General features: G+C 38.8%; 1 protein-coding gene across 2 annotated transcripts in view; it reads left to right on the top strand.

The window, feature by feature from the left end:
- The window catches only part of CNTLN (centlein), a 355730-nt gene continuing 330136 nt past the window's right edge, over positions 277-25870 (top strand). For both annotated transcript variants that reach the window (XM_018051925.1, XM_018051924.1), the window contains exons 1-2: positions 277-680; positions 8802-8890. In XM_018051925.1, coding sequence (XP_017907414.1) covers positions 321-680; positions 8802-8890 — 449 coding nt within the window. In that variant the 5' untranslated portion in view covers positions 277-320. The remainder of the gene's footprint in view (positions 681-8801; positions 8891-25870) is intronic.

Genomic DNA, 25870 nt, shown 5'->3' with positions numbered 1-25870 from the left:
CTAGGCGCCAAGTAGCGGCTGGTAGTGTTTTAGGTTGATGGGAAGTCGTGGGGTGGTGGGTTGAATACTGACCAGGGCACTCAAGGGTGCGGTGCAGGGCGGACGGGACTAACTCCTGCGGCCCAGGACGCGTGCGCCACCAACGCTCGCGCCGGGCGCGCAGCCCGTGGGAAGCCAGCCAGGACCCGCGAGCGCGAGACCCCGCGCGCCAAGGCGGGAAAAAGCTGGCGCATGCGCGGCTCGGGGCTTCGGGCTCGCCAGGATGGGGAAGAGGAGGTGGAGTTTCCTAGAGGGAACTTGACCCGTTAGCAGCCGCGGCAATGGCGGCGCGGTCGCCGCCCTCACAGCTCCCTCCGCCCCCGGCGCGACACTTGGGGCCCTGGTCCCCACGTGTTGGGCGGGGAGCTGTGGCACACGCAGTGCGCAGCGAGACCTCGGGTCTTGAGGGTGCAGCGCGGGAGCGCGTCGTGGACAAAAGCGATTTACCCTGGCGGGGCGAAGAAGGGTCAGAGGGCCAGCGAGGGCCAGCGGGGACAGCTCCGGCTCAGGCTCCCCTCCTCAGCGCGCCCATGGGGTCCATGCGGCTAGAGGGCATCTCGGTAGAGGAGGCGATGGTGACCCGGACGCAGCTGCTGGAGGAAGAGCTGAGCAGCGTAAAGGAGGAGCTGGCCCTGTGTCAGGTATCGAAGTGGCCGCCGGCCTTTCCCCTCCACGGCGGGGCTGGGGCCGCGTCCCTCTCCCTCTGCTGCGTCTGTGTCGCTGCGCGGGTTTAGGACCCACCCATCTCTGCCCGGCGGCGCTGCGTCCCGGCTCCCACGCCCCGCCGGGCCCGCTGCTCGCTGCTGAGGGAGGCGGCCGCGCCCAGCGAGGCGACCTCTGGCTCCTGCCCTTCTCTGGACCTTGGCCGGGCAGGGACAGCCTCGGCTGTCCCTGGTTTGGGTGGTTTGGTTGCCTTCACTTGGATCCCACCAAAACGGGCGGACGCACCCCACCGTCCCTAAGTTCAAGTTCTCTGTTGACTGTAGTGGTACTTGGTGCAGTAGGAGTGCAGTCTCAGAGCTGAAATGTGGAACAGGAAAGTGGAAGCACTTTCATTGAAATAAAACCCATCGATGAAGGAGCCTGTTTTTAATCATCAGATCCACACTTGCCCTTGTTCCTATGTAAAACTGAAGTTTTAAAAACAGATCAATAATTTTTAGGGAGTCTCAGGCTGGGAATTTTCACACATAGTAGAGGATGCTAGATATTTATTAACCAACTATGTTAACTAGTGAGAAATGTTAATTTCATGTCATGTTGCCTGTGAAAAGCATTTACTAAATCAATTACCTTAACATTACTTTCCGGTTATTTGTATAGTTTGTGAGTACCAAAGGTGGCTTGAGTACTCACGTTCAGGAAGTTTTGTATCCTTACCACCATCTCTTTTATGATTTTACCAGAACCTTTGACAGGATTGGGTGACTAAATGTTGGGAATTTACTCAACAGTAGATCTTTGAGTCACTCTGTCTCAAGATAGAACCCATTAAGACATGCTGAACAGCAAGGTAACTATAAATTATCATGTTTAGATTAATAAAAATTCATAAATTTCATTCTCACGGTTTGTTCTATTTGATTCTGTTGTCCCTTTTGTAGGATTTTCCTGACTGGGTCAAGAATGTAAAACCAGAAGTCTTGTTCAATCTGGAATGTTTAATCACTAAGTTGTATACAACTCTTTTGTGACCTCTTGGACTGTAGCCCACGGGCTCCTCTGTCCATGGAATTCTCCAGGCAAAAATACTAGAGTGGGTTGCCATTTCCTTCTCCAGGGGATCTTCCCAACCCAGGGATCGAACCCATGTCTCTTGTATCTCCTGGATTGCAGACAGATTCTTTACCACTGAGCCACCTGGGAAGCACTAAAGTTGATTATGTCTTTGTTTAAACAAATAGGGGAGTTATTATGTGACTTCTTCCTTTTCAATGTCTTATTTTCAATGTTCTATTTCTAGTCTTTAGTGGTTAACGAGCATAGGGATAAACAAAAGACTTGTTTAGTTGCTAAATCACATCTAACGTTTTTGCGACTTCATGGACTGTACCTCACCAGGCTCCTCTGTCCATGTGTTTTACGAGGCAAGAATACTGGAATGAATTGCCATTTCCTTCTCCAGGGGATCTTCCTGACCCAGGGTTCGAACCCATCTCTCTTGTTTGGCAGGCAAATTCTTTTCCACTGAGCCACCAGGGAAACCCACCCTTCATCTTATTGTTCAGTGACCAAATTGTGTCTGACTCTTTACAACCCTGTGGACAGGCTCCCATGTCCTTTACTATCTCCTGGGGTTTGCTCAGGTTCATGGCCATTGAATCGACGATGCTATCTAACAACCTCATCCTCTGCCGACCCCCTTCTCTTTTGCTTTGCGTCTTTCCCAGCATCAGGGTCTTTTCCAGTGAATTAGCTCTTCGCATCAGGTGGCCAAAGTATTAGAGCTTCAGCTGCAGCATCAGTCTTTCCAGTGAATATTCAGAGTTGATTTCCTTTAGGATTGATAGATTTGATCTCCTTGTAGTCCAAGGAACTCTCAGGAGTCTTCTCCAGCACCACAGTTTGAAAGCATCAATTCTTCGGTCCTCAGCCTTCTTTATGGTTCAACTCTCACATCTGTACATGATGACTGGAAAAATCATAGTGTTGACTGTATGTACTTTGTCGGCAAAGTAATGTCTCTGCTTTTTAATATGCTGCCTAGGTTTGTCATGGCGTTCCTTCTAAGGAGCAAACATCTTTTAATTTCATGGTTGCAGTCACTGTCTGCAGTGATTTTATAGCCCAAGAAAAGAAAATCTGTCACTGCTTCCAGTTCCCCCCATCTCTATTTGCCATAAAGTGATGGAACCAGATGCCATGATCTTAGTTTTTTGAATGTTGAGTTTTAAGCCAGCTTTTTCATCTCCTCTTTCACCTTCATCAAGAAGCTCTTTCCTTAGGGTAAAGATGTAAATCCATGATGAAGGCCTCCTTAATTTGAGATAGCTTTACCCGTATCTTCTACACCTTTTCACCCCCACCCCTTACTCCATATTTTCCATAGTTGTGTCCTTAGCTAGATAAGGAACTAATATATTTACTTTTGTGACTGCTTTGATTGAGAAATCAGTCTGTTGGAAATAGCCCAATGACCCTCTCTCCCAATCCATTTACTATTATATTCTTTAAAAATGTGGCTAGGCAGATGTAAGAATTGAGATGGTCATAGTTGGCCTAAAACAATGGTTCTTGAGATTATTAGTATTGATACTTTTAGATGATCATAGGCATTTCAGTAATGTGAGATGAGGTTGGCAGTATCTGATACCATAAAGTTTCAGTTAAGTCATACTCCTGCTCTTTGGGAAACTTGGAAGACATAATAATGAATTGTTTTATAAAAGGCATTTAAATAATTAAAGATTCATTTTCATAATTTTCAAATTAGTTCTTCCACTTACTCATTCAAATGAACCCTTTGTTTGCCACAACTATCAACAATTATACCCAAAATAAATTCATTTTATGTCACCATAATAGGAATATACACATTCACATACTGTCATAAAGAACATTTTACCCTGTGTGTCATGAACACTGATATTTTCTTTTAAAGTCTTTTATTTAAGAAAGTGCTGCTAAATTAATATATTAAATTCATTTCAAAATAAATGGTCGTTTCAAATGACCAAGTAATGAGTCAAATAGGCAGTTTGGGAAAAAGCACTCTGTTAATTAGTCTCTGGTCATAAGTTGCAGCATCCTTTAAGTTGTTTTTCCCCCACATTTAACTTCAGTTCAGTCACTCAGTTGTGTCCAACTCTTTGCGACCCCATGAATCGGAGCATGCCAGGCCTCCCTGGCCATCACCAACTTCTGGAATTTACCCAAACTCATGTCCTTTGAGTCGGTGATGCCATGTAACCATCTCATCGTCTGTTGTCCCCTTCTCCTCCTGCCCTCAATCTTTCCCAACATCAGGGTCTTTTCAAATGAGTCAGCTCTTTGCATCAGGTGGCCAAAGTATTGGAGTTTCAGCTTCAACATCAGTCCTTCCAATGAACACCCAGGACTGATCTCCTTTAGGATGGACTGGTTGGATCTCCTTGCAGTCCGAGGGACTCTCAAAAGAGTCTTCTCCAACTCTGCAGTTCAAAAGCATCAATTCTTCGGCACTCAGCTTTCTTTATAGTCCAACTCTCACATCCATACATGACTACTGGAAAAACCATAGCCTTGACTAGATGGACCTTTGTTGACAAAGTCATGTCTCTGCTGTTTCATATGCTGTCTAGATTGGTCATAACTTTCCTTCCAAGGAGTAAGCATCTTTTAATTTCATGGTTGCAGTCACCATCTGCAGTGATTCTGGAGCCCAGAAAAATAAAATCAGCTACTGTTTCCACTGTTTTCCCATCTATTTGCCATGAAGTGATGGGACTGGATGCCATGATCTTAGTTTTCTGAATGTTGAGCTTTAAGCCAACTTTTTCACTCTCCTCTTTCACTTTTATCAAGAGGCTCTTTAGTTCTTTTTCACTTTCTGCCCTAATGGTGGTGTCATCTGCATATCTGAGGTTATTGATATTTCTCCCAGCAACCTTGATTCCAGCTTGTGCTTCTTCCAGCCCAGCATTTCTCATGATGTACTCTGCATATAAGTTAAATAAGCAGGCTGACAATATACAGCCTTGATGTACTCCTTTTCCTATTTAGAACCAGTGTGTTGTTCCATGTCCAGTTCTAACTGTTGCTTCCTGACCTGCATACAGGTTTCTCAAGAGGCAGGTCAGGTGGTCTTGTATTCCCATCTCTTTCAGAATTTTCCACAGTTTATTGTGATCCACACTGTCAAAGTCTTTGGCATAGTCAATAAAGCAGAAATAGATGTTTTTCTGGAACTCTCTTGCTTTTTCGATGGCAATTTGATCTCTGGTTCCTCTGCCTTTTCTAAATCCAGCTTGAACATCAGGAAGTTCACGGTTCACATATTGCTGAAGCCTGGCTTGGAGAATTTTGAGCATTACTTCACTAGCTTGTAAGATGAGTGCAATTGTGCAGTAGTTTGAGCATTCTTTGGCATTGCCTTTCTTTGGGATTGGAATGAAAACTAACCTTTTCCAGTCCTGTGGCTGCTGCTGTTTTCCAAATTTGCTGGCATATTGAGTGCAACACTTTCACAGCATCAACTTTTAGGATTTGAAATAGCTCCACTGGAATTCCATCCCACCTCCACTAGCTTTGTTCATAGTGATGCTTCCTAAGGCCCACTTGACTTCACATTCCAGGATGTCTGGCTCTAGGTGAGTGATCACACCATCATGATTGTCTGGGTCATGAAGATCTTTTTTGTATAGTTCTTCTGTGTATTCTTGGCACCTCTTCTGAATATCTGCTTCTGTTAGCTCCCTACCATTTCTGTCCTTTATTGTGCCCATCTTTGCATGAAATGTTCCCTTGTATCTCTAATTTTCTTGAAGAGATCTCTAGTGTTTCGCATTCTATTGTTTTCCTCTATTTCTTTGCACGAGGAAGGCTTTCTTATCTCTTCTTGCTGTTCTTTGGAACTGTGAATTCAAATGGGTATATCTTTCCTTTTCTCCTTTGCTTTTCGCTTCTCTTCTTTTCACAGCTATTTGTAAGGCCTCCTCAGATGGCCATTTTGCCTTTTTGCATTTCTTTTTCTTAGGGATGGTCCTGATCCCTGTCTCCTGTACAACGTCACGAACCTCCATCCATAGTTCATCAGGCACTCTGTCTATCATATCTAGTCCCTTAAATCTATTTCTTACTTCCATTGTATATTCATAAGGGATTTGATTTATGTCATATCTGAATGGTCTAGTGGTTTTCGTCACTTTCTTCAATTTAAGTCTGAAAATTTAACTTAAAGGAATTCAATTATATATACTTGGTGAAGAGAAAGAAAGGGATTCCATGTACTGTTTCAGTCTATCAGGATGATTCAGAATTAAGCATGTAACTCTGTTCCAAGTGTTTCTCTTAATATGAATATCTCATCTTACTCTATGTAATTGTGATATTTCAACTTTTTTTCATATGGTCCCAGGTTAGCAAGCAACATACATATACTTCCCTGGTGGCTCAGATGGTAAAAGCGTCTGCCTACAATGCAGGAGACCAGGATTCGATCCCCGGGCGGGAAGGTCCCCTGGAGAAGGAAATGGCAACCACTACAGTACTCTTGCCTGGAAAATCTCATGGATGGTGGAGCCTGGTAGGCTACAGTCCATGGGGTTGCAAAGAGTCGGACACAGCTGAGCAACTTCACTTTCACAATGCATACACTTACCTGAAGAAAAAGTGATTAATTGTGGGAAGAAAAGTTGTGGTACCACAATTTGAGAGCATCAGTTCTTTGATACTCAGCCTTCTTAATGGTCCAACTCTCACATCCATAGATGACTACTGGAAAAACCACAGCTTTGACTATACGGACGTTTGTCGGCAAAGAAATATCTCTGCTTTTGGATATGCTGTTTATCATAGGTTTGTCATAGCGTTTCTTCCAAGGGGCAAGTGTCTTTTAATTTCTTGGCTACAGTCACCATCAGCAGTGATTTTGGAGCCCAAGAAAATAAAGTCTGTCATTGTTTCCATTGTATTCCCATCTATTTGCCATGAAATTATGGAACCAAATGCCATGATCTTAGTTTTTTGAATGTTGAGTTTTAAGCCAGCTCTTTTCTCTTTCACCTTCATCAAGAGGCTTTTCAGTTCGTTTTTGCCTTTTTCCATTAGGGTATCATTTGCATATCTGAGTTTGTTGATATTTCTGCCAGCAGTCTTGATTCCAGCTTGTGATTCATCTAGCCTGGTATTTCACATGATGTACTCTGCATAGAAGTTAAGTAAACAGGGTGATAGTATACAGCCTTGTCATACTCCTTTCTCAATTTTGAACCACTCATTTTTTCCGTGTCTGGTTTTAAAAGTTGCTTCTTGATCTGCATACAGATTTCTCAGGAGAAAAGGTGGTCTGGTATTCCTGTCTCTTTAAGAATATTTCACAGTTTGTTGTGATCCACAGAGTCAAAGGCTTAGCATAGTCAGTGAAGTAGAAGTAGATGGTTTTCTGGAATTCCCTTGCTTTCTATACCATCCAGTGAATTTTGGCAATTTGATCTCTGGTTCCTATGCCTTTTCGAAACCTAGCTTGTCTGTTCACATACTGCTGAACCTAGCTTGGAGGATTTTGGGCATAACCTTACTAGCATGTGGAATGAACACAATTGTATGGTATTTGAACATTCTTTGGCATTGCTCTCTTTTGAACTGGAGTGAAAACACCTTTTCCAGTCCTGTGGCCACTGTTTAGTTTCCCAGATTTCCTGACAGATTGAATGCAGCACTTTTAACAGCATCTTTTAATGCAGCACTTTTAGCATTTTAAATATCTCAGTTGGATTTCCTGCATTCCTGTGTCTATATTGGAAGACCTAAGTCAATTGAAAATTTTCAATGACACATATTTCATTGGCAGAATTCAGTCATAGAGACCGTAGGTAAGAGAGGCCAGTCTTTTAGTTGACAGCAAAGAGCTAAAATGAGTTCTGTCACTAAGAGGAAGGGGATAATGGATGATGGAGACAGAAATATATGCCATACAAGTAATCCCAAACAAATAAACAACCAGCAAATATAGTATTATGAAATGTGATTTGAAAAGCCATTAAACAGGCTAAGCAGTTATGAGAGACTTGTGGGTTTTGGTGTCTGTAGGGAAGACTTTCTTGAAGAGGTAACATTTAAACAATGTCTTGAGTGAAGTGAAGTAATAATGTACATGAAAATCTGATAGATGTTATATGTACGAAGGACCTGGTACCACGGAGCAAGAAGGTTCTTGTGAACAAGAGTGATAGGTGAGGTTGGAGAGGTGTATATAGGGTCAGATAGTATGGAATCATGTGGCTTTGATAGAATCTGGATTGTTTTCCTAATGTAACAAATCTATTAGAAGATTTTAGCTGTCAGGAGCCCATGGGGCTATTGTAGAGAACTAGGCAAGAATCCCAGGGACAGGGGAGCCTGGTGGGCTGCCGTCTATGGGGTCGCACAGAGTTGGACACGACTGAAGTGACTTAGCAGCAGCAGCAGCAGGCAAGAAGTGGAGTTGACTTAGACTAGGATGATGGTGGTGAAAGTATTTAGAATTGGGATATATTTTGTAGGTAAGTCTAATGGGATTTACTAATGGTTTGGATATGAAATGTGAAGAAACAGAGCAACCAAGATTGACTCCAGATCTTAAGTCTTTGAACACTGAGTAGGTGGTGGGGTCATTTTCAGAGAGGCAGAGGCCAGGTTTGAGAGAATAGGAAGTCAAGAACTTTATTTTGGATAGGACCTTGAAAAATGATTTTAGCATTATGTTGGGGAGGGAAATCTGACTGGGGAGGTTACAGAGTGAATGGGGATGAGGAAAAGAGACAGTGATTGTAAGCAACACTTTTAAGGAATTTTGCTGAAAAGGGCAGCTGAAAGGTGGATCAGTAACTAGAGGACAATCTCATTTTGGAACAAATTTACCTTGATATTCAGCATTTCAATATTTGCATCGTTAAATGTGGGTTACAGGTGTAAGAAGTTTTTAAAATTAAGCTTTCCTATTCTACTTTTCAAGAATCTGTTTTATCGTTAAAGAACTACGGGTCAAGAAATTATGTTTTTAAATTTTTAATTTAAGGCAGTATCTTACCTGATTTGCTATAGCTACAAAGCAATGCATTTAAAATGTTTTTTATTTCTTTAAGGCTGATAAAGAATTTGTATGGTCTTTGTGGAAACGCCTCCAGGTGACAAATCCAGATGTCACACAAGCAGTCAGTTTGGTTGTGGAAAGGTGAGTTACTAAGTTCTTTTTCTATTGGTATTTCATTTATCGAATTTATTTCTTTTCATTATTAAAATTAACACTTAGCGTTAATCTCCTGAAGAGATTCATTTGATTTCCAGAGGAAAGTTCAGCATGATATTATAGTTATTTGACTTATTTCAAGGTGTGTCAGTTTGCTAAGTACAGCTAAGCCTTATCTTCTGCTCATATTCTGACATATTTGGGAAGTTTGCAGGTAAGAGATCTAACTACGACCTCTACACTATGTGTGTGTGTGTATTTACGTGTGTGTTTTGAGCTTTTTCTGCTCACCGTTAAAAACTGGAGAAGTTCCTGTTGTTTGGCTTCAGAGACTGCCCCTGTAGGTACATTCCTAGACATGATCTTTCCTAGACATGGCTCAGTTTTTTTCCCCTAAGATAATTGGAGTGTGTACTTGAGAGCCTGAGATGACCTTGCCGGAATAGAGTAAGTGTTCTGGAATAGGTTGAGAGATTTCGCTCAGCACTCTATTACTCTGTAGGGGATGCCCAGTCATTTAACTATAGATTATTGGGCCTCTCCTTGGTCATTAGAAACAGTGGAGTGATGCTGGGTACTCTTTATCAAACATTTGGTATACAGTAGTCCCATGACACTTAACATAGCAATTAAAACACTTGCTTTCCTATTAAATGGATTTCATTACATTTTGTAAATGAGAAGCTAAGCATATGGTTGCCTTTTCTTTTTTCTTTATTGGAATTATGATTATATAATCTGAATATCATTTTGTGATAACTTGAACTATATTCACCTTTGGAGTTTCTAGCCCTGGGATCATTCTAACATTGTCTGGAATTTGACTTTGAAAAATCTGTGATACATGCCTATGTTTAATTTTAGCATTCTTGATTATTGTGAACTTCTAAATAGTTTCTTTTCATGGTCCTGTATGTCTGATTCATCAATCAGTTTTTCCCTTTGGATAAGCAGAGTTAAGTCTTTTGTTGAAGTACCTTTGTTAGTTCCTCAATCTTTCTTGAAATTAAATGTGATCCCTTTCAGTTTCTCTGTTTTTTAGTAGAATAGACCTTTAAAAGATATATTCTTGGGATTTCTTTTGTCATTTCTGTGATTCTTTCATTATACTTCTCTCCTTTTATTTGTATATATTTTTTACAACTTTTAAAGCTATTCTTAATTTTTCCTTCATTCTTGGTTGAGACAGAAACAATAAAATAATTTAAGGCCATTTTTCTCATTCTTTAAGATTTGTATTTTTCACATTTTATAACATATATAATATATGGTCACATAAAAGTATATCAAGAATTTATAAATAAATATACATGTATGTTTTGGGGTGAGTACTCAGAAGCCTTTTGCTTATAACGTAGGTAATGGGAAATTTTGGAGGTTTTTGCTTTACAGACATGATCTTCAAAACTTTATATTTGGAGAATTTATTAAAATGCAGATGTTCAAGCTGGATTTAGCAAAGGCAGAGGAACCAGAGATCAAATTGCCAACATCCGCTGGATCATTAAAAAAGCAAGAGAATTCCTGGAAAACATATACTTCTGCTTTATTGACTAAGCCAAAGCCTTTGACTATGTGGATCACAACAAACTGTGGAAAATTATTTAAAAGATGGGAATACCAAACCACCTTACCTGCCTCCTGAGAAATCTGTATGCAGATTGAGAAGCAACAGTCAGAACTAGACATGAAACAGCAGATTGGTTCCAAATCAGGAAAGGAGTACGTCAAGGTTATATATTGTCATCCTGCTTATTTAACGTATATACAAAGTACATCATGTGAAATGCTGGGCTGGATGCAGCACAAGCTGGAATCAAGATTGCTGGGAGAAATATCAATAACCTCAGATATGCAGATAACACCACCCTTAAGGCAGAAAGCAAAGAAGAACTAAAGAGCCTCTTGATTAAAGTGAAAGAAGTGAGTGAAAAAGTTGGTTTAAAACTCAACATTCAGAAAACTAAGGTCGTGGCATCCAGTCCCATCACTTCATGGCAAATAGATGGGGAAACAATGGAAACAGTGACAGACTTTCTTTTTGGAGGCTCCAAAATCACAGCAGACGGTGAATGCAGCCATGAAATTAAAAGGCACTTGCTCCTTGGAAGAAAAGCTATGACCAACCTAGACAGCATATTAAAAAGCAGATATATTACTTTGCCAAAAAAGGTCTGTCTAGTCAAAGCTATGGTTTTTCTAGTCGTTGTGTATAGATGTGAGAGTTGGACTGGAAAGAAAGCTGAGCGCCGAAGAATTGATGCTTTTGAACAGTGGTATTGGAGAAGATTCTTGAGAGTCCCTTGGACTGCAAGGAGATCCAACCAGTCCTTCCTAAAGGAATTCAATTCTGAATATTTATTGGAAGGACTGATGCTGGAACTGAAGCTCCAATACTTTGGCCACCTGATGGGAAGAACTGACTCATTTGAAAAGACCCTGATACTGGGAAAGATTGAAAGTGGGAGGAAAAGGGGACGACAGAGGATGAGATGGTTGGATGGCATCAGTGACTCCATCGTCATGAGTTTGAGTAAGCTCCTGGAGTTGGTGATAGACAAGGAAGCCTGGCGTGCTACAGTCCATGGGGTTGCAAAGAGTTGGACATGACTCAGTGACTGAATTGAACTGATTAAAATGGAAGAGGAGACCCAGGAGTCTTTAAACTTTCCAGGTAATTCTGATGTCCATAGATCATATGATTAGATACCTTGGAATTCAAATTGACCTTTAAAATTGGAAACCTGTAATTTGCATTTCTAATTTTATAATTACATAAATATTTCTTTCATTGTGAACCATGTAACATGTTTGGACTTGATATAGGAAATAGTATGATTAAAGAAAGAATATTCTAAGTGTCAATGTCAAATAGAATTTCTTTTTTATAGTCCATTAATTACCCAAATTTTTCTACATTCAAGTCATTTTATATTTGTGCCTTGGTCTTCCTAGACAACATTTTTTCTCCCTAGTATTTCACATTGCTTTTCTTTTCTAGTGTTTCTTACCATAAAGAATGTCAGTGTTCAAACATTTAAATGGTGGGCTGAAGACATTCTTCCTTGGGCCCTTGGTTTATGGTATGAATTTTGGCCAATTGGTTTTTAAACCTACTCATAGCTATCATCTGGGATTTCTTTTTATTGCACTCCTGATCTAGTTCCAGAGTTTCTAGAATCACACATCTTTTTTTGTTGTTGTTGGATTATATTTTTGAAGTTTTTTTTCTCAGGAGGGATGCATAAGTGGTTCATTTTCTGACTCCTTATATGCCCAAAATGTCTTTTGTACTTAACATTTGATTGATAGTTTAGGTGAAGATAAATTTTAAGTCCATCTAATGTCCCTGAGATTTTTTTAAAGTATAGCATTGGTGTTACCAAGTGTGTTTGTGATCCCAGTGCAAGTGAAATTCTTACTTCTTTCTATGTAGCTTGCTTGAAGTTTTTAGGATTCTCTCTCTATATTTTTAAATTTCAGCATTGTTTATTAATTTGAACCTTTTAAAAATTCAGAATTCTCAGCCTTTGTGAGGTTCTTTCAACATCAAGACTTAAGATTTTATTTTAATTGAAGAAAAATATGATTCTCATATTTTCCTCCTTGTCTGTTCTTCACACTCTTAAAGGTTGGACCTTCTGGACTTGGCCTTCTTTTCTATCTTATTTTCTGTCTTTTAATTTTATCTCCTGAGTTTTATTATGTTTTATTGCATCAATATAATTCTGTTCTTTAATTTTAGAAGTCAAATTTTTATTTCTAAGGTTTTTCTTATTTGGTTTTTACTTTTTCATAAGTCTTCTTTAAAAGAATGACTTTTTTATGTTTTTGATTATAATTTTTAAGTTCTTTTCTGTTTCTGACATTATCTTTGTTTCCTGTTAGATAACTTTTATTCCTACTTTTTTACTTTAATGCTGATGGTTTCCTTCAAGTGTATGATGGTTCTTTACTAACTGTTGTATTTTTGTGTGAAAGTGTAAATTGCATAATGGAGAAATGTTGCTTTTAATGAATTTACTTTGCATTTTTCTATATTTACCAAAATGTTTCTCCTCTGAATGAGAGGATTGACTGTGGATATTGTGTAAGAGAAGAGAGCAGACTATCAACAAGCTTTCCTGAGGGATGTATGGCAAATGGGCTTCACTGTACAGAATGAAAAGTAGACTCTTAAGTCATTCCCTTTTCTGATTGTATTGTTTGTCCCAGCAACCATAGTGGGGATCTTTTTCAGGAACATGGTTCTTTTGAGTAGTCTTGGGCCATTTATTGTAGGCAAATATTGCAGGTAGCTCTTCTGAACATGGATGAATAGGAAGCCCAGATTTTTGATTAATGGTTCTTTAGTTAGTCATCTTGATCCGGTACTTACTAATTGGGTAATTAGAGCTTCTCTGGGCCTCTTCCAGAAAAACTAGCTTCCTCTTCCATTACAGACACTGTGTAGATTTTTGTTTTTCTCTTGTGGATTTGTCTCTGTGAGTCCATCCTTCTGTTAGTCAGATATTTGTCCATTTTGGACCCCTCTACTTATTTCTGGCTAGTCAAGGCTATGGTTTTTCCAGTGGTCATGTATGGATGTGAGAGTTGGACTGTGAAGAAGGCTGAGCGCCGAACAATTGATGCTTTTGAACTGTGGTGTTGGAGAAGACTCTTGAGAGTCCTTGGACTGCAAGGAAATCCAACCAGTCCATTCTGAAGGAGATCAGCCCTGGGATTTCTTTGGAAGGAATGATGCTGAAGCTGAAACTCCAGTACTTTGGTCACCTCATGCGAAGAGCTGACTCATTGGAAAAGACTCTGATGCTGGGAGGGATTGAGGGCAGGAGGAGAAGGGGACGACAGAGGATGAGATGGCTGGATGACATCACTGACTCGATGGATGTGAGTGTGAGTGAACTCCGGGAGCTGGTGATGGACAGGGAGGCCTGGCGTGCTGCAATTCAAGGGGTTGCAAAGCGTCGGACACGACTGAACAACTGAACTGAACTGAACTGATTTCCAGGCTAGGAGACTCAAGGCGGTATGATTTAGGCATGTCAGTGCCATGTCGGTTCATTTTTTCAAGAGGAATATAATTACCATTTTCTTCAAGAGAAGATAATATTTTTGGAATTATAATATCTTTCATTTTGATATGTCATCTTATTTGACCAGTATCTTACTGTACATTACAGTTACTTTATTTTTTAAAAAAATTTTATGATGATTTTTCATGATGAATGGCCTTGTGGATAAAGTTTTATCTACAAGGATAAATGGTCTTAACCAGTGGTGCTACTGACAGAGTAGATAAAGGTGGGAAATGCTAAACATCCTGAATTAAATAGGATGCTCTTGCTCAATTAACTAACCCTTGGAGATATTGGGTGTTCATTCTAGACCACTGTTTTAAAGTGAATAGTGAAATAAAATAAGTCACACCAATTATTTGTTTTCAAGTGTATATAAAAGTTATGTTTATACTATACTGTAGACTATTAAGTGCACAACATTATTATGTCTAAAAACAATGTACATAATTTAAATATATTGCTAAAAAATGCTCTCATCTGAGCCTTCAGTGAGTTATACATTTTTTGCAATAGTGACATCAAAGATCACTCACTGATCACACATCATCATAACAAATATAATAATAATGAAAAAGTCTGACATATTGTGAGAATTACAAAAATGTGACAGAGAGACATTCAGTTAGTGTTGTTGGAAAAATGGTGCTGGTAGATTTGTTTGATGAAGGGTTTCCACAAACCTTCGATTTGTAAAATGTAGTATCTGTGAAGCACAATAAGCAAAGTTCAGTAAAATGAGTTATGCCTGTTCTGCTTCAAATGCCCTTGGTCCCCTTTGGAAAAATGCTTATCAGTAATTCTTTTTTTGTTTTTCTTTTTAACCTTTTTGGTACTGTATTATATGCCTTAGAAAACTTTTTAGTGGGGTGTCTATATACATATTTTGGGGTTGCACATGTTTTACTTTTTATTACGGAAAATTTTAATCTGATGTAAAGGCAGAGAAAATACATTAATGAACTCCCATGTTTATTCATCACTCAGCTTGAACAGTTTTCCGCGGACGACCAATCTTGTTTCATCTGTAAACTTCTTCTTCCTTTCTTTTGCTCTGCTGCCTCTACCACTGATGGATTATTTTGAAGGAAATTCCAGACATCATGTTATGTTACCCACAATTACATTGGTGTTTACAGTGAGTTCCTTTTATTCACAGGAGAGCTCATGACTGATGGTACTATAACTCATGTCTGAACACGGTTTGTCTAACACAGTCTTCTCCATAAGCAAGTCATAGCCTTCTTGCACTTAAAAACACTAGATAGCACTTCATCACTATGCTTGGTGGCCATTTGAAACCACAAAATCATCAACAAAGGGCAAAAATGTGAAAAATGTGGTACTAAATAGACCATGTGAAGAATACTTGTTTACAGTATGAGAGCTGAAACAAGAAGACAGAGTGTTCCCTTGTTTGACTTCAGCTAGGAACATGTGGTTCAGGTGACTTAAATTTTTCACCACTTTGTACATGTTTGCAAATGACTGAAAAAGTGCCTGGGTATTGATTTTACGCTTACAAGTAAGTTTTAGTAAGTAGGAAAGTGCACAGGTTCTGGATATGTGAATAAGTATTGACTCTATCTCTAAAAAAATAAGCCTTTAAAAAAATATAACCATGAAATCTTTTTCATACTTAGAATTCTATAATTACTTGCTAATATAATCAAATATCCAGTTTTCAGATTTCTCCAGCTTTCTCATAACTTTCTTTTGAAAAGTGGTTTGTTCCTATGAGGATTCAAACATAGTCTACCCACTGAACATATGCGTTGCTTCTTCTCTCTCCTTTTCTTTGCAGTTTATTTTTGGAATAAGTTGGGTTGTTTATCCTGTAGAGTTTTCCACATTCTGGATTTTTCTGATTGTAATTTTTTTTACTCTATAATTACTGTACATTTGTAATGAGACCTAGAGGTTTATTCAGTTTCAGGTTTGATGTTTTGGCAAAGAAGTCTTCTTTGGTGTAATATGATTCTTAGTACATCACATCAGGAGACACATAGTATATTACCCAAATCTCTTTTTTTTTTTGGCATTGTTGTGGTTGATCACTGGATTGTATTTCTTTAATTTAGAACAGCCTATCTTCTTCTCTTAATGGGTCAGTTTGGGTGATATTGCTGTTTTAACAATGTTAAATCTTCTATATTACGGACATGAAATGTGTTTCTAGTTATTTATATCTTCTAAAACTTCTTGAAATAATGTTTTATAGTTTTAGAGTATGTTTGAAACTTTTTTGATAACTTTATTCCTTAATATTTTATTCTTTCTGATTTTATTATAAGTGAAATTGTTTTCTTAAGTTTATTTTCAGATTGTTTAGTGTAAGTGTATAGATTACAGTTGTTTTTTTAATATTGATTGCCTATCCTGCAAGTGTGCTGAGCTCATTTTTCAGTTGTAATTTTTTTGGGTAGATTCCTTAGGATTTTCTACTTACAAGATCATGTAATCTGCAAATAGAAATAGTTTTGTTTCTTTTATTCCAAACTTGGTGCCTTTTGTTTCTTTCTCTTGGCTACTTAACCCTGGTTAGAACGTCAATACATTGTTGAGTTTAAGTGGCCAGAGCAGACAACTTTGTCTTACTCCCAGTCATAGGGAGAAAACACCCAGTCCTTCACTACTAACTGTAAAATTATGTCAGTTTTTCATAGATGTCCTTTAGCAAGTTTAGGAAGTTCCCTTCTATTCCTAGTTTGTTAAGTGTTTTTATTACGAAAGGTAGTTGAATTTTGTCAAATATATCTTCTGTACCTATTGATATGATCATGTGATTTTTGTTTCATATTTTAGTGATATGATTTATTATGATAATTGATTTTCAAATATGAAACAACCCTTACAACAACCCTGGAATAAATTCCAGCTAGTCATGGTATATAATTCTTTTAATATGTTGTTGAATTTTGTTTGCTTGTATTTGTTTAGAACTTTTGCATCTATATTGATGAGAGTTATTAGTCTGTAGTTTTCTTATGATGTTTCTGTGTGTGTGTGTGGTGTTTTTTTTTTTTTTTTGTATTAGGGTAATACTGGCTATATGAAATGGGTTGGGAAATACTCTTTTCTATTTTTTTGAAAATTTTTTTTAAGAATTGGTATTAATTCTTTCAGTGTTTGGTAGAATTCAGGGGTGAACCCATCCAGGCCTGGACTTTTGTTTGTGGGTAGTTTTTAAAAAAATTACGATTAGAATTTCTTTACTTATTGCAGGTCAACTCAGAATTTTATTTTACTTTTGGTGTTTGTGTTTTCTAGGAATTCACCTATTCCTTTTAAGTATCTAATTTGCTGGCATATAGTTTTTCACAGTATTCCTTTATAATGCTTTTTATTTTTGTTAGGTTAATGGTAATATACCATTTTTTTCTTTCCAATTCTGATAGTTTGAGGCTTCTTTCTTTTTAATATTGTCAGTATAGCTAAAGGTTTGTCAGTTTTGTTGATCTTTTCAAGGAAGCAGCTTTTGGTTTCCATCTATTTTCTGTTGTTCTGTTGCTAAGTTGTGCCCGACTCTTTGCAACCCCATGGACTGCAGCACCCCAGGCTTTCCTGTCTTTCACTATTAGCCAGAATTTGCTCAGACTCATGTCTGTTGAGTTGGTGATGCTATTTAGCCATCTCATCCTCTGTTGCCCCCTTCTCTTCCTGCCCTCAATCTTTTCCAACATCAGGGTCTTTCCCAGTGAGTCAGCCCTTTACATCAGGTGGCCAAAGTATTAGTGCTTCTGTATTGTTTTTCTATTCTCTGTTTCATGAATTTCTTCTCAAATCTTTATTTCTTCTTTCTAATTGCTTTAGGCTTAATTTGCTCTTAGTTTTCCAGTGTTTTATGGTAGAATATTAGGTTACTTATTTCAGATCTTTCTTCTAGCTTAATATAGGTATTTATAGCTATAAATTTTTCTCTAAGCACTGTTTTAGCTGCATCCTATACATTTTGATATTTTATGCCTTATTTGTGCTCATCTTAAAGTATTTTTTGATTTATCTTTTGACTTCCTCTTGACCCTCTTTTTAATGGTGTTTTGTTTAATTCCCACACATTTGTGAGTATTTTCATTTGATTTCTAATTTTATTGCATTGTGGTCAGAGACCATACTTTACATTATTTCTATCTTTTTACATTTATTGAGTTAAAAAAATAGTCTAACATGATTTATCCTGAGAATGTTCCTTATACACTTGAAAATTATATGAATTTAACTGTCATTTTTTAGAGGGGTATCTGATGATGTTTGCAAGGTCTATGTTGTAGTGTTGCTGAGGTCTTCTATTTTTTTGTTGATCTTCTGTCTCCTTGTCTGTCTGTTATTGAAAGTGAGTGTATTGGTATTCTCCAGAGAAACAGAACCAAAAGGACGTGTGTGAGTTTATATATAGAAAAAGACTTATTATAAAGAACTGGCTTACATGATTTTGGAGACTGGCATGTCCACATATGCAGTTTGATCAGTTTGAGACCAGGAAAGTTGATGGTGTAGATAAAGGCAGTCTCTGGAGATTTCTTGTTCAGGAATGCTGGTCTTTTTATTCTGTTTTGGCCTTCAACCAATTGGATAAAGCCTACTTACATTATGAAGAGTATTATGCTTATTTAGAGTTCACCAATTTAACTGTTAATCTCATCCAACAATGCCCTCCCAGTTGACCGTCATGGTGGCTATTGAAGTCTCCAACTATTATAATTGAATTGTCCACTTCATATTTCATATCTGTCATTTTTCCTTCAGGCATTTTAATCCACTATTAGGTACATATGTGTTTATAAATGTCAAATCTTCCTGATGGGTTGACTCTGTCAGGAACTTGTTATAAAATGTGCCTCTTTTTTAGTGACTTTTTTGCTTAAAGTTTATTTTGTCTGACATTAGTGTAGTTACTCCATCTTTCTTGTGGTTAGTATTTGCCTATGTATTTTCTCATTCTTTACTTTCAATGTATTTATGCCTCTGAATCTTTCTTTTGCATTAAGTGAATATTTTCTGATATAGCATTTTAATTTCTTTTTCACTATATTTTTTTGAGATTTTTTTTAAGTCATTGCTCTAAGATTTACTGTATGTAACTTAACAAATCAGGTCCAGGTTTAGCCAAGCTTAATTAATATTACAAACACAACACAAGCTTATTAATATTATAGACACAACAATACATTATTATAACTATTGCTTTATTATTTGTAGTCATTTCCTTAGCCCAATAAAAGTTTGCTACTACCTACCTCATTTATGCTGTTACTGGCAATTATATTACACATGATACATTTTTATATGTTTTGAGCCTGTGAATACATTATATACCTATTACTTTAAGCAGTTGCTTTACAAGTTAGATAAGAGAAGAAAATAGAAATGTACTTGAAAATAGTCTTTTATTATAATTATATAATTACCTTTCCCAGTAAATGTTTGTTTTCACATGTGGATTCAAGTTACGGTCATCCCTCAATATCCACTGAGGACTGGATCCTGGAACCCCACAGATACCTAAATTCTAGAATCCTCAAGTCCTTTGCATAGAATGGTATATGTTTGCATATAACCTATGCATATCCTCTTAAAGTATAAATCATCAGCATTTCTAGATTACTTGTACTACCTAGTGCAATGTAAATGCTATGTAAATAGTTGCATATATAATGTAAATAGTTGCCAGCACGTGGCACATTTAAATTTTGCATTTTATTTCATTTATTTATTTATTATTTTACTTTATTTTACTTTACAATACTGTATGAACTTTGCTTTTTAGAACTTCCTGAAAAAAATTTTTTTTCGACAATTTTTGAGTCTCAGTTGATTGATTCCATGGATGTGGTAACCATGGGTATGCATGGCTGTACTGCCTTGAGACACTTGGTTCTTTTACAATTTCTTTCTCTTTCTGACTTTCTCTATTTGATGTGATATTGTTATGATATCTGTTTTTACTTTTAAAACCATGGTTTCTTTAGTTTTATGAACATATATATAATGGCTACTGTGAAGCCTTTTTTCTTTTTTCCAAATATGGTCACTTTCCCAGATAGTTACTTGTCTGCTATTCTTCCTAGTGTATGGGTGATGTTTTCCTGTTTCTTGCACGAGAATTTTTTGATGGAAAGTGAATATTTGAGATATTATATTGTAGCAAATTTGGTTACTGTTCTCCTGCACCCTTTTCCTCCAAACCTGTTTATTTAATTGGTGACCAATTGGATTATGTTGCTGCTGCTGCTGCTAAGTCGCTTCAGTTGTGTTGGACTCTGTGCGACCCCATGGACGGCAGCTCAACAGGCTCCCCCATCCCTGGGATTCTTAGTAAAGTCTATTTCCCCTCCCACAGTGTTAAGTGTCTGATGTCGCTTTTAAGTGCAGCTTTGGAGAATCCCAGGGACGGGGGAGCCTGGTGGACAGCCATCTATGGGGTCGCACAGAGTCGGACATGACTGAAGCGACTTAGCAGCAGCAGCAGCAGCCTTGGAGAAGGAAATGGCAACCCACTCCAGTATTCCTGCCTGGAGAATCCCATGGACAGATGAGCCTGGCAGGCTACAGTCCATGGAGTCACAAGAGTTGGACACGACTTAGCGACTAAACCACCACCAGCTTTGGGTATGCTTACAGTCATCCTAGCATGACAGTGATTTTGGTTCTCCTCTTTTTTCTTTGACCACAACCAGTCTTCACCAGTTGGTGCCTTCAGTAATTGGTGGCTGATTGCTCAGCTGTTTTCAACAATGCCCTAGAGGATAAAATGCTTCACAAACCAATGTAATCAAATTGTGACTCCTTTGATATTTTGAGTCAGTGTTTGATATTATCATTTTCAACCCCTGAAGGACTTCTTTCATCCTTATTCCTCTCCTGCAAATAAGCAGGCCTACAATTTAGCCTGTGTCTTGACTCTGCTTCCAGTTGTTTTTTTTTTTTTACCATAACCTACATTCTTCTCGAGAGTGTCTCTAGACTTGAACTTCTTCACACTGTGTTGCAAATGAAGTCACTTCCCTTTGGGAAGAGATTAGGATTGCATACTTTGCATCCTGCCTCTTTACCCCATATTTCCAACCAGGCAAAATCTGAGCCAGGCCTCTGGAGGTGGGACAGTATCATGCTTCTCTGAGTGACATCTCCATTCTACGTGCTGATTTCAGTAATCTTAAGTTCTCCTGACTTGCCTATCCTGGGGTAGAACCACTGTGTCATAAGCTAGGGTAAGGGTGTTTGGGTCTCCAATATTCTCGGTGCTCTGCACCTGAGATAGAATATTTATTCCACAGACAGACGCTGAACAGAGAATGGAGCCTTCACCACTTAACTGTACTTGCCTGGGATTTGTCTGTAGCCAGAGTTACCTATGTGTTAGGGAGGGGAGGATGAGAAATGGTGATATCTTGCTCCTCCTGGGAAGAAAAGTTCTCTGACTGCAAACTTGGAGAAAATAGAGTCTTGTTTTCTTGGCTGTATCAATCTGGAGTAGACTCTTCACCTTCCTGAGCACGGAGGGTAGAGGGGAGGAAATGGTCTTAATTCAGATACCATGTGTGTGCTTAGTCTCTCAGTCGTGTCCAAGTCTTTGCGACCCCAAGGACTATAGCCCACAAGGCACCTCTGTCCATGGGGATTCTCCAGGCAAGAATACTGGAGTGGGTTGCCATGCCCTCCTCCAGGGGAACTTCCCAACCCAAGGATTGAACCCAGGTCTCCTGCATTGCGGGATGATTCTGTACCATCTGAGCCACCAGGGAAGCCCTCAGTTACCATAAGATGTTTTAAATAATGTTTTTTTTTTTTTTTTTTTCCCAGTAGCTTTCACCAGTATCACTAGGAAGTGGGTTAGCAGAGCTCCTCAAACTGTCATGTGAGAAGTTGATCTCCCAGTGTTTGTTCTTTTAGGCTGCTAAATTTTGGGGTAATTTGTTATCTAGCAATAGATGGCTTATATACCAGATCAGAAGGCTTAAGCGTCCTGTGCTTTGTCACTCAGTTGTGTCTGACTCTTTGCGACCCCATGGACTGTAGCCCGCCAGGCACCTATCTGTCCATGGGGATTCTCCAGGCAAGAGTACTGGAGTCGGTTGCTGATAGGGCCCACATGGGGTCTCATTGTTAAGGTGGCTCATTATGTTGACCTCGCAAACAAAGAATAAAATCAGTGATCCTTGAGACTGACCAAATTGCCCAAATGACATTCTGTTTTCTCACTGGTGCCTACCTTCGCAAAGCTACGAGACCAACAGATTCCAGACCTCTGGCTACGTGACCATTTCATTGGTGGGATATAAGAAAGACCCTGCGAGAAAGGGAGGACGCTGGTTCTCCTTAAGGGCCCGTCACCCTCTCGTTTGCCTTTAATAAATTTACCTTTTCTTGCCTGACTGCATGGCTCGCTCTCTTTTTCTCTGCACTTGCCTTATAGTTGACATGACCTCCTCCAGGGGATCTTCCTAACCCAGGGATCAAACCCAGGCCTTCTGCATTGCAGGTGGATTCTTTACCGTCTGAGCCACCACAGTTGTACATGATAAATACTGCCTATTGTTTCACCAGATTATACTTCTACTAGCAATGTAAAAATGTACTGATGTTTTTCCACATCTTGGCCGTCACATTGTTTTAATTTTTTATATCTTTGCTAATCTGAAAGGTAAAAAATGTATACTGAAATAATTTTTACTTGCAATTTTGTTACTACGTGTGAGAGAAGACTAAGACATTTTATATCCTTTTCTGTGGACTTCTTATTTTGTATATCTTTCTATATCCCTTTCTTGTGGCATTTCTATTTAATGTCCTATGGTACCCTTCAAATTCAGTGTATTGTGTACAGAACTTATTGGCTTCTCCTCTGAGTTTTTTTAACTACCTAACTTTTTCTCTACTACAAACATGCCATTTTCTTCCCTTTCTCTAAATTTCACATTTAAGGAGTAATCTTTGATATTTTTTGGTCTCTTTGAACAGAAAATCAATTCGCAAGTTCAGTCGCTTTTTGTTTTGCCGTGTCACTCAAATCCAGTAATTCCTCTGTGTCCTTAACATCCAGACCCTCCATCTAGGCCCTTAATATCTCAGCTCTGAACAACTTATTGATTTCTTTCTCAAACATCAGTTCTGTTTTACATCTTCATTGTGAGACAAAGCAAGAGATAAAGCACCAAAAAATTTATTAAAAAATTTAGGTTAAAGGTGACCATTGAAAATTCTAAGACCTTTTAAATGGATATGTTAGGTAGTTAGAATAGGAAAAAGTAGTCCAAAATGGTGATGGCTAGAAGACAAAGAAGGGAGAAGCCTGCAAAAATAGAACAAAGGAGAATTCCAGGACAGGAGTGAGAACCTCAGGTGAAACAAACAGCTCTCCTGGCTAGCCCAATTTACATAGGGCAGGCTCAGGGGGAGGAGACCAGACATATAAAAAGAGGAGCCAAAATTGAGGCTCTCTCTTCTTTTCGGTTGGGTGGCCTCACGACTCTAGGATTTATTTTCTTTTCCTTGCCAAATAAAACTGAGCTTTAACCAAGCTATAACACTGGTCTGTCATTTCAAATTTTTAGATGTTTTTCTGGAACTCTCTTGCTTTTTCCATGATCCAGCGGATGTTGGCAATTTGATCTCTGGTTCCTTTGCCTTTTCTAAAACCAGCTTGAACATCAGGAAGTTCACGGTTCATGTATTGATGAAGGCTAGCCTGGAGAATTTTGAGCATTACTTTACTAGCATGTGAGATGAGTGCAATTGTGTGGTAGTTTGAGCATTCTTTGGCATTGCCTTTCTTAGGGATTGGAATGAAAACTGACCTTTTCCAGTCCTGTGGCCACTGCTGAGTTTTCCAAATTTGCTGGCATATTGAGTGCAGCACTTTCACAGCATCATTTTTCAGGATTTGAAACAGCTCTACTGGAATTCTATCACCTCCCCCACTAGCTTTGTTTGTAATGATGCTTTCAAAGGCCCACTTGACTTCACATTCCAGGATATCTGGCTCTAGATGAGTGATCACACCATTGTGATTATCTGGGTCATGAAGATCTTTTTTGTACAGTTCTTCTGTGTATTCTTGCAACCTCTTCTTAATATCTTCTGCTTCTGTTAGGTCCATAACATTTCTGTCTTTATCGAGCCCATCTTTGCATAAAATGTTCCCTTGGTATCTCTAAGTTTCTTGAAGCGATCTCTAGTCTTTCCCATTCTGTTCTTTTCCTCTATTTCTTTGCATTGATCACTGAAGAAGGCTTTCTTATCTCTTCTTGCTATTCTCTGGAACTCTGCATTCAGATACTTATATCTTTCCTTTTCTCCTTTGCTTTTCGCCTCTCTTCTTTTCACAGCTATTTGTAAGGCCTCCCCAGACAGCCATTTGGCTTTTTTGCAGTTCTTTTCCATGGGGATGGTCTTGATCCCTCTCTCCTGTACAATGTCATGAACCTCATTCCATAGTTCATCAGGCACTTTATCTATCAGATCTAGGCGCTTAAATTTATTTCTCACTTCCACTGTATAATCATAAGGGATTTGATTTAGGTCATACCTGAATGGTCTAGTGGTTTTCCCTACTTTCTTCAATTTAAGTCTGAATTTGATAATAAGGAATACATGATCTGAGCCACAGTCAGCTTCTGGTCTTGTTTTTGTTGACTGTATAGAGCTTCCCATCTTTGGCTGCAATAATCCATCTGATTTCAGTGTTAACCATCTGGTGATGTCCATGTGTAGAGTCTTCTCTTGTGTTGTTGGAAGAGGGTGTTTGCTATGACCACAGCATTTTCTTGGCAGAACTCTATTAGTCTTTGCCCTGCTTCATTCCGTATACCAAGGCCAAATTTGCCTGTTACTCCAGGTATTTCTTGACTTCCTACTTTTGCATTCCAGTCCCCTATAATGCAAAGGACATCTTTTTTGGGTGTTAGCTCTAAAAGGTCTTGTAGGTCTTCATAGAACCGTTCAACTTCAGCTTCTTCAGCGTTACTGGTTGAGGCATAGACTTGGATAACTGTGATATGCTCAAACTACTGCACAATTGCACTCATCTCACATGCTAGTAAAGTAATGCTCAAAATTCTCCAAGCTAGCCTTCAGCAATACGTGAACCATGAACTTCCTGATGTTCAAGCTGGTTTTAGAAAAGGCAGAAAAACCAGAGATCAAATTGCCAACATCCGCTGGATCATGGAAAAAGCAAGAGAGTTCCAGGAAGGCATCTATTTCTGCTTTATTGACTATGCCAAAGCCTTTGACTGTGTGGATCCCAATAAACTGTGGAAAATTCTGAAAGAGATGGGAATACCAGCCCACCTAACCTGCCTCTTGAGAAACCTGTATGCAGGTCAGGAAGCAACAGTTAGAACTGGACATGGAACAACAGACTGGTTCCAAATAGGAAAAGGAGTACATCAAGGCTGTATATTGTCAGCCTGCTTATTTAACTTATATGCAGAGTACATCATGAGAAACGCTGGACTGGAAGAAGCACAAGCTGGAATCAAGATTGCTGGGAGAAATATCAATAACCTCAGATATGCAGATAACACCACCCTTATGGCAGAAAGTGAAGAGCTAAAAAGCCTCTTGATGAAAGTAAAAGTGGAGAGTGAAAAAGTTGGCTTAAAGCTCAACATTCAGAAAACGAAGATCATGGCATCCAGTCCCATCACTTCATGGGAAATAGATGGGGAAACAGTGGAAAGAGTGTCAGACTTTATTTTGGGGGGCTCCGAAATCACTGCAGATGGTGACTGCAGCCATGAAATTAAAAGACGCTTATTCTTTGGAAGAAAATTTATGACCAACCTAGATAGCATATTCAAAAGCAGAGACATTACTTTGTTGACTAAGGTCCGTCTAGTCAAGGCTATGGTTTTTCCAGTGGTCATGTATGGATGTGAGAGTT

The sequence above is a fragment of the Capra hircus genome, chromosome 8, assembly GCF_001704415.2.
Source record: "Capra hircus breed San Clemente chromosome 8, ASM170441v1, whole genome shotgun sequence".
Classification (NCBI taxonomy): Eukaryota; Metazoa; Chordata; class Mammalia; order Artiodactyla; family Bovidae; genus Capra; species Capra hircus.
The sequence above is the reverse complement of the archived record's forward strand: the minus strand, read 5'-3'. Positions and strand labels throughout refer to the sequence as shown.